Below are 11,797 nucleotides of genomic sequence, written 5' to 3' on the forward strand. Positions count from 1 at the left end.
CGTAGAGAGGGTCCCCTCAATGTAAATATAAAGTATTTTTCTGGGGTAAATAAAACTACAATTCATACAATTTCGATGAAACGAACGAGTGAAAACATCATGAGGATTATTCCACATTAAATTCAATTTCAAATTAAATTTCACCTAAATCTTACACACTGGACCTTTAATATCCATATGTTTGAATCTTGACAATTGTATTTCTTTATTCATTTATCTCCAGGCTTCTCTAACACTGACAATCCTTTTGTATGATAGTATGTTGCTAATAAAGATTGTTTAAAAAAAAAAAAAAAAAAACACCCATACATCCCGTGTCTGGAGTGACGTTCACGTGCATTTGTATTTCTGAACTTCCGTAAACATGTTGTGTGTCTGTCCAGAACACCGTCCGCTGCAGCATTGATCACTTATGTGAGTATAACTACCGGACACTTTTTAAAAGTTTGCATGCATCCGGGAATAACACGGAAGTCAGAAACGTGGAATGCTCGTGTAATACTCAGCATCCATGGTTTTATTTGAAGCTCAGGCTCATTCATACCATCAGCTGGGATTTAATACTTAATACTTTTGTCACTGATTGTCACATTAAATGTTCTGAACTGTTCTGCAACGCACATTGGTTGTGTAAAAGCCATGAGGTCTTTTATATACAGTCTATGGTCATGAGGCAAAGTCCACCAGGAGTTTACTCTTTAGATCACACTGAGATACCATGTTCAGGAGAAAGGTACTGGTGAAACAACTTGTAGTTATCAGATCATTTACTTACAAATACAAGTAAATACGCTAAATATGCTATTTCCAAAATACAAGTTCAAATCAAGATTAAAGTACACCAAGGATTATAAATGAAAAAACACAGTGTAAATGGAGTTAATAAAGAACAAGTGCCAAATGACAACAAATAAGTGAAATATAACAATTCAGTTACATGGGACAGTAAAATAAAATAAAAGTGTTATGTGTTAATGATTATAAAAGTGAGTAACATGGTATATTAGAGGCAATATGATGAAAAAACAGCAATATTAAACATGAATAGTCATAATGCACATGAAAAACTGAGTAATATTATTGGTATTAATAATATACTTAATAATAAATTTGATGTATTTCATGCAAGAAATGCAGATCAAAGTGCTTTACATAAAATGTAGATGAAAATAAAATATGTTCAAATGTTATTCATGATGAGAGCACAGATTTTAAGAAACATAAGTAAAGGAAATAAAATTAGAAAACAAAGAAAATGATATCCTCAAGTTAACCCTCGAAACATGAGGAAACCCCACCCCCCAAAAAAAACGATTTCTCCGCGTCTGACTATTATATTGTATATTACAAATAAATCAGCATTTGGTGTGTTTTCCTTTAGTGTTTCTGCTCTGACGACATGAAGTCCACATGCCTGCCAACCTCTCTGCTGCTGCTCGTCTTGGAGATGAGCTGTGTGTCTCCTCTGGAAAGCCACAAGCCCAATTTTGTCCTGATAATGGTGGATGACATGGGAATTGGAGACCTGGGCTGCTACGGCAATAAAACACTGAGGTAAAAAAAACATTTCGCCGTTTTCACTCTGTCTCTCTCTTCCGCTGAAACCTCGACACTGTTGCGTGGTGCACACTCTCAAGCTGCAGTTTATCTCAATCTTTCCCTGTTCCCAGATGTGCCAGTTGCGTCTTGTCACCAAAAGACCACATGCACACTGTCCCTGCAAACTAGAAATTAAACTCTGCTTTGCATGGTGCCCTGTGTTTTTATTGACTAGTAGTGTGAAGTGCCTTAGTTTAAATGCATAGAATTAATCATATGCTAAAATAGTTATTAATTTCCTGCTACCTGGTCCTGTACATATATTCTTATTCACTTTGAATTTGAAATTTAATTTGAATTAAATGACTCATAATCAGAGTTCATTATTATGTTTCTTAAATTAGCAGCCACACCATTAAAATTGGTAACTGGTTTCATCTTGCATTGGTGTAACTACAAAATATGTAATAGTTAGACTTACTTTCCCCCCCCCCCAAGTGTCACCAGGGGGCTCTGTATGTTTTACTCCCCCTCCTCCCTCACAAGAACTCCTAAAACTAAAAAAATCTCCTGCATCTTTGATTTCACATGTCGGTGTTGTATTTCCAGCTGTCCCTCAGTTGCCCAAACAAATTATTGGATGCTGGCAGATCCAGTTATTTTCTCACTGAATTTTGATTTATATAGTTTGTAGTAAAGCGGCTCGATTAAAGAGTCGGTTCACCCAATTATTTCCACTTCAATAGTACGTATCAGAGAGTTCTGTCAGTGGGATTCAAAAACAAACTTTCTACAGTGTCCCTGTTGCTCAAAAAAGCATATATCTTTATTATTCTTCAGAGTACGGATTTGAAAATGCTTTATTTCTTTTTTCGCTTGGACACAAGCTGTTTTTATTGGAGCTTTTTTCCTCCAATTTTGGATTAGTTGCACTTATAATGAATTCCAAGCCACCCACTGAAAAGCCTTTTAAAAAGGTCTTCCATTCATCTCTGAGTGTTGAGCCTGTCTTGTGACTGGTGATGAATTGTGTTTTTCAGGACCCCCAATATTGACCAGCTGGCACAGGAAGGCGTGAAGCTCACTCACCACATCGCCGCGGCGAACCTGTGCACGCCCAGCAGGGCAGCATTCCTCACCGGACGATACCCGATACGATCAGGCCAGTTCAAGGACGCTAACACAGAGAAATCTTTACAGGCTGAGGGTGCTTAATGTTTCTCTGCAGGCCACGACCACGGGAAACACAGCTTTACAACACTGTCACATAAAACAGATGTTTACTCCACATCCTGGAGGACACCCATTTATTTAAAGAGTGAATTATTTAAAGGTCCAGTGTGTAAGATTTAGGTGAAAGGGATCTATTGGCAGAAATTGAATGTAGAATAATCCTCATGATGTTTTCACTAGTTCATTTCATCTAAATTGTATGAATTGTAGTTTTCTTTACCCCAGAAAAGACCCTTTATATTTAAATACTTTATATTTACATGGAGGGGACCCTCTCTACGGAGGCCGCCATGTTTTTTACATTAGTCCAGACTGGACAAACTAAACACTTTTTGAGTTTTTATGACAACTGAAGCTACCACAGGTTCTTTTTCATGTTTGGAAGGAGAGGGTGAGGTGAGGGGTGTTCAGCTGCAACATGCAACTTCACCACTAGATATCACATTTGATATCTAAAAAACTAAGGTATTTAATTCATAAATAATTTTGGCCTTTACTGCATCAAGGTGACCCCCCCCGGCCCGCCCTTGGCAGCGCCACTGAACTGAGGCGCATTACTCCGCTGTTACACTTAGAACTGATCTTCATAGAAACCTGCTGAATTCATATTTATGTTCCTGGATAAACGGGGCGTCGCTACTTCTGCAGCAAAGAAGTTAAAACACTCTTCACCCTGATGTCCTGACTGACGTTATGTCGTGTACCTCGAGGTGTATAAGAATCAAGGAAAGTCCACAGCCCGGAGACGTGGAGGGAAGGAGGGCAAAAGTCTCCAACAAGCCGCTCTCCCCTTACGCACAAGCTCCATCTTTTGTCAACGGCACATGGTCACCCCCATGAAAAATGAGAGAAACCATTGATTCAGCCGACGGCAGTCAAGCTAGCTTCCCTCATTGGATGCCACTGCTTAGATGTTACGTGGATGAACATATTTTCCTTTATTTTTTCTCTTCAACAGGTTTAGCTGGTCTTCACAGAGCTGGGGTCTTTATATTTAACGCAGCATCCGGAGGTCTTCCCAGCCAGGAGATGACTTTTGCGAAGATTGCCAAACAACAAGGCTACGAGACGGCTCTGATAGGTACACTGCGGCCGTCTATTATTCATACACAATAAAAGCCTTGCTAAAACAAAATAGTGGATCGACAGAAATGCAAGAGTGCAGAATGTAGCTTGTCCAGTATTCATGCAGGACTAAGGCCTCCATTGGCCTCCAATTCTTGTTTTGATTTCTTTTGCAAATGTTTCTGTCTTGCTCCCAGGAAAATGGCACCTCGGACTTAACTGTGACCGCACAGACGATCACTGCCACCACCCCAGCGTCCATGGCTTCGACTATTTCTTCGGCATCCCCCTGACCAACCTGCGGGAATGCCAGCCAGGACATGGCGCTGCAATCGACTTCTTTAGGTATCTACCATACAAGACACTGGCCATTGTCTTGGTCACTGCAGCCGTACTCCACTACTGCAGCATCCTCACCATCCCCAGATGGCTGATCTGGACCCTGCTGTCTCTGTCCCTCGTGGTCGTGGGTCTGTTGGGAGGATTCATGATGATCGTGCCGTACATGAACTGTGTTCTCATGAGGGAGCGTAAGGTGGTGGAGCAGCCATTCGCATCTGAAAACCTGACACAGACAATGACCAAGGAGGCCGTGGACTTCATTGAGAGGTGCGTTTCAGCTTCTCCTGAACCACACGGATCAGAAAAGTCTCGTATTCATATTAAATGTTCCGTTTAATTAATAACGAAAAATGTTTCTTTACACAAAAGGATAAAGCTGCAATGAAAATCTGAGTTATATGTATATACATGTAATGCTGTTAGTTTAAACTGTGTTTTCCGTTTCTGCAGCAACTCAGAGAAGCCTTTCCTGCTGTTCTTCTCTTTCATCCAAGTGCACACGGCCATGTTTGCTTCGGCAGCGTTCAAGGGAACAAGCCGACACGGCATCTATGGAGACGCCGTCCATGAGGTGGACTGGAGTGTAGGTGGGTCAGCACACCCGACGTTGTTTACCATAAATATAGACGGGGGCCGCCCACCATCTATATTCTCAGTTTGATAGGAACCGAAACATTTGTCAGCAAGTTGGTGATATAAGGAACTATTGGCGAGGGTTGATTCTGACTGCAACCAAAAATATTCTCCACCACTCATTGTACGAGTGCATCAGCAAAATCCTCGATTGTGGGGAATTGAAAAATCCTGTACATATTTTTTCCAGTTATCAGATTTCGGCTCGTTTCTAGTGCATCAGACGGTTTTGTTGAAATGGGCCATTTTCTCTGTGCATTAATTGCTGCTCAGTCTCAAGGACGACCTCCATACAATACCACCCTACAATGGACCGAATGCAGGGGGCTGCTTCGCTAATGAACGTGTAATTACCCCAATTATTTTAGCTTGAGGAGTATTGTGTCAGCACAAAGGAGGGGGATAATAATTGCTTTGTATTTTGCTTGCTGAATGCTACTTCCTTTTTCTCCGTGGCTCTCGTCTTTGGTGAGGAGCTTTCAATTTGCACCCAGCGGCAAGAATCCTTCCAAGGAATTATGATTTGACGTTTCCTGCATTGCATGCAGGGTTACACATTCTCAAAATCCTGCTTCTAGTACTAGTACTGCATATTGTGTGTGTTGGTAGTACAATAAGTAGTTTAGTTACACTGCACCACAGTTGGCTGTGAATGTAAATGGACGTGCTATGGTCCGTTTGTGTGTGTGGATATGAGCCCTTGTGAAAATATGTGTAACTGTTGTGTCCGTTCTCAGGTCAGATGGTGAACGCTCTGGAAAGACTCAAACTGAGAGAAAACACCCTGGTTTACTTTACTTCAGACCAGGGGGCTCATCTGGAGGAAACCCAACATGGATCAAATGGAATATATAAAGGTACAGCATGAGAAGTGTGTCTTTTCAGACTCTTGCCACGGCTCTCGCTGCCACCTTTATTACATTTATTGCAAATTACAAGTTCTTTATATTGCCAGGGAGGCTATATGCTTTGGAACAATTTGGAGCAACCTTGAGCTTCGCTGTCCCCGAGCTCACAACACCTCTGCGGTACACATTTAATGAATATGAACACTCATTAAACACATTAAAAATTCATGTCCAACTACAAGATAATACAGGAGGAGGCTGCGGAGGCGGCAAAAGATGAATGTGTGAAAGGAGGAGTAGGAGTGAGGACACAGAGTCCAGTATTTACACTGAAAGGTGAAAGACCACATATATTGTAAGCAAACACACATTATTTGGAAGGTGCACTCAACATGTGACTATAAACCGACTTCATTTCTCCATCAGCTTCTCTGCACCATATTACAATTGAAAATCGACATTAACCTAATTCAAATTGAATAAATGTTCCTTAAACGAAACTTTATATATTTATCCCGTGTTCCTTAATCCATCATTCGTGCCATGTGTTGAAATGAGATTCCAGAGAGAGCCACACGTGAGGGATCCCTCTCCCGGGACGGACAGAAGTGCAATAGATGCCAAGTTTAATGGAGAACGTCAGGAAAATAAGAGTATTTACAACACTGATTTGAAGAAACAGTTTGTAACAGAAAGGAGAGTAAAGGAATTGAGGAGTTATTGTCAGTTATGGTCGAGTATCTGAGTAGACATATTGTCAACTTTATTATCAGCAGGACACACAGAGAATTGAAATTGCGTTTCCCTCTTATCCCCGGTGCAAACAGCATTAAACATGAAATGTAAAATATAAGTAAGTAAAAGATATAAAGTAAATATAAAAAAACATATACAAGCTAAAAGATATCTAAGAAAAAGACAGTGGCAAATTTAGAAGATATAAAAAGTACAATTATGGCAAATATGGCGGTATGAACGGAATTAACGGTATAACAATATAAACCGAATTATCAGCGATAATTATAAGAGCAGGTCAGTTTCAGGAAGGAAGGTTTTAAGCCATCCATCCATCCATCTCAATATATATAAGCATCAGCCCCACGGATGTAGAACCAGGATCCAGGGTTATTAAACAAGCAAACAGCAGAGCTTGCACCGTATTTAATTAGTCAATAGTACTGTATTGTATTTAACTGTAACTGTGAATCCCATTGCTTAATGATATTCTCTGCAATTGCACAGTGCCCTCCAGGAAATGAAACCCGTGTAAAATCAAAATGTTGCAAAACTTCGTATGCGGTGAGACTGAAAATCTAGACCGTGCACAGAAAATTTAATCAAAGTAAGAATGTTTTATTCGCATCACATGAGCAGTGGTGTCCTAAGAGAGTCAGCAGCAGACTATTGTCTATGATTTAAGACATGCTTCCAGACAGAGGCTCGCAGTGTGGACTCAGATTTGATGTAATCTTTCTGTTTGGACCCAGAAGAGCGGATTCAAAGAGCAGCGCGAGCTTTTGTTATGCAGACACTGTCGGCAATGCTCTTTTATCTCTGCAAGTGGCCACTCTTAAGGAGCAAGTTGTTGCTTTAGTTACCAACCGGGCGCTGTTTTTAGCCCAGACATGCTGAGTTATGGCAGCTTTCATGGGTTTGCGTCCTTTTTTTTTCTTTCTTCCGAGCAGCAGGGAAAGCCACAAATTGGGAGGGAGGGATCCGGGTCCCCGGGATTCTCAGCTGGCCTGGAAAAATCCCCGGTGGCGCGCAGATAGACGAGCCCACCAGCAACATGGACCTGTTTCCCACAGTGGTACACCTGAGCGGAGCCTCGGTCCCAGAGGACAGGTGAGGCCGCCCAAGCAGTGAGACGGCGCTCGCTCCGAATGTCAGTCAAAACAAGTGCAGCCTGGAATCTAGGTCACATCTAGAAGAGAGTGAGTCACTGAGATGCAGGCTCTGAGCGGAGCAAACATGTTTACTAATGAACAGGGGGTATTAAGGTAACTTTGAGGCTTTGATCTGCAGGGTTTCATCCGCCACTGTGAGTCACAATAATAATAATAACACCTGATATACCGAATTCCAGGGAAGTCTCTCAATACTCTGCCTTAAAGAAGGGTACAATCTGCGTGTAATCATCGAAAAATGTGAAGAAGAAATACAAATAGGGCTCTGTTGCCTCACAGCAAGAAGGTTTGGTTCAAATCCTTTTGTGTTTCCGAGAGGAGGTTGCAGGTTTTGCAAAGACATGGGGATTAAGGTTCATCTAAATGTGTGAAAGTGAGCGTGAACTGCTGTCTCTGTATGTTGGCCCTGCTATTTCCTGCAGGCGACCTGTCCCCCCACATTAAACATTTAATAATTTGATTACTATTTGAATTTGAATTTTGATTATCATTTTTAGTTTATGCAGATCATCTTTTTTTGTTGGGGGGGTGTGGGTTGTATTCTTTTTCACAGCAGGTATGTGGTGACAGTTTACCCTCATGCTCGTGGCGTTGCTGTGTTCGGATGTTGCGTTCGGGATCAGCAGAGATTGACAACAGGTTTGCGGGATCAGGGCTCGGAGAGAGAGGAGGGGGCCGGGCAGGCTCAAGCTGACAGAGAACGGGGGGAAGGGTGCTGCATGGGATCACATTTAAATCAACCTATTGCATTCATCTTCTGTATTTGTGCAGATAGATTGAGTTGGGAGGTCAGCAGGAAACCCAGAGTCCAAACTTGTTATTGTGTTAAGTGTGGTTTCTATTTGTCTTCCTGTTTAGCTCGCTTTATATTTACCAGCGCAGGTGGTAGGGTCCAGGCAGGTGAGGCTATAAAGCAGAATGCCAGTCAGCAGTGGAGGGGGAGAGAGGGGTTGGAAGCTTAATGTGTAGAGTTGTCTAATTTTGTGCTGTTTTTTTAAACTCTAGTATGATTTACTTTTGTTGCATTTCCCAGGATCCTTTTGTCTTTTTGCTGTAGCACCTTTTTGACAATAAAATGCAGATTTTTTTTCATCTACTTCTGCTTCTCCTGCATTGCTTTGTTTTGTTTTTTAGCGCCCCCTGCCCCAATCTGGGGGCTCTGGTGCTACACTCTCAAATAAATAAGTTAGTTCATGCAGGACACAGAGTCATAAAATATCAGCTGCTGCTTCAGCCCGTTCTCTCGACAAAGCGGTGCCTTTAAATACGACCCGTTCCTCACTGATCCCTGCTCGGCTTCACTGCCACTCACGCTCTGCTGCTGGCAACCAGCCTCCACCTTTTAGCACTGAAACGAGTAAAAAGAAAGAATTCAAAGGAAATGATTGTGAAAGGGTCAGCGTAACAATGATACACCATTATAAAATTGTAAAATTAAAATGAAATAACATGTAATGCAAGAAAAGCAATAGAAAAATCTGGTGTTATTGTCATACAGTGTACATATTTGGGATCATAACACTCATGCACATACTGAGCAGCTGAATGTTTGTGTCCTCTGCTCTGCAGGGAGATCGATGGTCACGACCTCATGGATTTGCTCCAGAGGAGAGTTGAGAGGTCGAACCATGAGTTTCTGTTCCATTACTGCAACGCCTACTTGAATGCAGTCAGGTGGCACCCCCGAGACAGTAAGTCCGAACAATGACCCTGGGTGACCAAGTCGGTGGGGTGGATGGGAGATGATATCGAAGACAGTTTCGAAGATAATGAGAATAGAGATGTTACAGCCGCAGATTGTCTGAAAGAGGGAGACAAGAGAGTAAAAAAGCCAGTAGAATGGAAAAATAAATACAAATACAGATAATATGTACATAATATATACCTTTCATGGAAATATTGTATGTAGATATATGTACTTGTACTGAGTAAGGTGCCGTGGTACAAGATGATTGAGGACGTAAACTGTATTTGTGCATTATGTATGAGATATAAAAATGGACATATATACAATATATGCTGTTATAGTAACGCAGGTTTGGTATAAAAATGAACATTCTGTGATATGTGTTTGTGTATATATATATATTTATACCACAGTATAGTAGTATAGCAGTATATTATATAGTATAAATATTTTAAGATGTGTGTTTGTGTATATATATGGGGTTTTTTGTCCCCTGAAATGATGATCATCAGTATCACGAGATCAATCTAATCAATTACTCAATGAAATTGTATTTACAGCAAAACAGTTGTTACAGATACTATCAATAATATACAAATACACATATGATTCTTTGTTTGTCTATATATATATATATATATATATATATATAGATAGATATATATATCCCCTACTACTTTTTTACTGTGTTTATAAGATGTGTTTAAACAGCGCCTGAAGCTTTTGCCCTTTGACCCGAGAAACGTTTCGTTCAGCCACGAGGATGATTGACTTTAAAGTAAACTTGAAATCAATATCTTTTGTATGCTTCAAACAACCTCTGGGGATAATAGGGGTTGCAGTTCCGTGGCACAGTTATTTTGGGGGTCGGGGGCTGAAAAGTTTCGAAACCCCTGAGCAAACACAGACTGCCTCGAGGTTGTAAGTCACATTGAGTTGTTGCATTTCTAATTTCTGCAGGTAGCTCAGTGTGGAAAGCCTTTTACTTCACACAAAACTTCTACCCGGAGAACGGGACGACGTGTGTCCACACGCAAGTGTGCTTTTGCACGCCGGACTTCGTGACCTATCACAATCCTCCGCTACTCTTTGACCTCTCGAAGGACCCATCGGAGACCACGCCGCTGACGCCTGACGCTGAACCGGCCTTCGGGTCCGTTGTGTCTGCGATGGCGGAAGCCGTGGAGAGGCATCAGAGATCGGTGAAGCCTGTGGAGAGCCAATTTTCTATAGGGAATATGATATGGAAGCCCTGGCTGCAGCCCTGCTGCTCCACAATCGGACAGTTATGTCAGTGCTAGCATGAGCAGAAGGGACAAATAGGACGAATGAATGCTTAGTCACATTTGCCACCTCTTTTTCCATGAAACATATCCTAGATACAAATCAAAATAACAATTAATTGACATTATTAAGTAGCAGGTTGGATCTTTAGATATTTATTTGTTTATGGTGTGGTCGGAATCTGAAAATAAAGATCGCACAGACCTGTCTTTGTATATTTTATTATAAGAAGCTTCAAACCTTTGTGAAGGGGTCAATACAGAGACAGAGTCACGGAGAGTCCGAGAGATTGATGAAGTCTCTCTGTGAGAGGTTTTTATGTTATCTGGTGGGAAGGAGATGAAACCCAGATGTCCTGAGCATTAATGTCCTGAGGTCTGCCACCATAACAATGATTCAATTATTGTTTTGCACTCAGAAGAGTGACGGATCATGAGTGAATCAACTTTCTGGCAGCACCCTGCTTACTCAGTTCCCACAATGAGCAGCACTTTGGCGACTGGGGGGAGAAAAAAGTCCCTCATTTACTGGAAGAAGAAACAACCAGCAGAACCAGACTCAAGTGTGTTTGTTTGAATCGAACTGGGAGGTGAGATTCGAACACAAGACGCATGCGGGGCCACATTTTAATGGTGTGAACGGAGGCACTCAGAGCTGTCCAAAAGTTAAGACAAGCTGTGTACGGGGCCTTAGAGTGATATGAGCGTACCAAGTGGGTATGGTGCACTGCATGTCGCAATATGGTGTGAACGCGTCTAGGCACTTAAAATAAAAAAATGTGTGTATGGGAGTAGTGACACAGCAAAAATCCAGAATGATGTATTTTCTGTTATGCAAAACTTATGAGATTTAAAGGTACAGTGTGTGGAATTGAGTGACATCTAGTGTTGAAGTTGCATGTTGCAGCTGAACACCCCTCACCTCACCCTCTCCTTCCAAACATGAAAAAGAACCTGTGGTAGCTTCAGTTGTCATAAAAACTCTGGACTAATGTAAAAAAAACATGGCGGCCGCCGTAGAGAGGACCCCCCTCGATTTAAATATATAGTATTTAAATATAACGGAAATTTTCTGGGGTAAAGAAAACTACAATTCATACAATTTAGATTAAACGAACTAGTGAAAACACCATGAGGATTATTCTACATTAAATTGAATTCCCTTTCACCTAAATCTTACACACTGGATCTTTAAAAGCTATCAAATGATGCCCAGCCCGCATTTGACTCAGAACATTTGATGATGTGAAGCATCATATA

At 41.3% G+C, this 11,797-nt stretch overlaps 1 protein-coding gene across 1 annotated transcript; it reads left to right on the plus strand.

The window, feature by feature from the left end:
- The first annotated feature begins 300 nt into the window (after nucleotides 1–300).
- On the plus strand, nucleotides 301–10,746 carry sts (steroid sulfatase (microsomal), isozyme S). The gene is made up of 10 exons (XM_069521351.1): nucleotides 301–414; nucleotides 1,382–1,554; nucleotides 2,580–2,701; nucleotides 3,731–3,853; nucleotides 4,035–4,446; nucleotides 4,630–4,766; nucleotides 5,550–5,669; nucleotides 7,346–7,505; nucleotides 9,137–9,258; nucleotides 10,215–10,746. Exons 2-10 carry the CDS (start codon nucleotides 1,400–1,402, stop codon nucleotides 10,553–10,555), a joined length of 1,692 nt encoding a protein of 563 aa, XP_069377452.1. The 5' UTR covers nucleotides 301–414; nucleotides 1,382–1,399; the 3' UTR covers nucleotides 10,556–10,746.
- Nucleotides 10,747–11,797: the final 1,051 nt, after the last annotated feature.

Source organism: Paralichthys olivaceus, chromosome 24, assembly GCF_024713975.1.
Source record: "Paralichthys olivaceus isolate ysfri-2021 chromosome 24, ASM2471397v2, whole genome shotgun sequence".
NCBI classification, from domain to species: Eukaryota; Metazoa; Chordata; class Actinopteri; order Pleuronectiformes; family Paralichthyidae; genus Paralichthys; species Paralichthys olivaceus.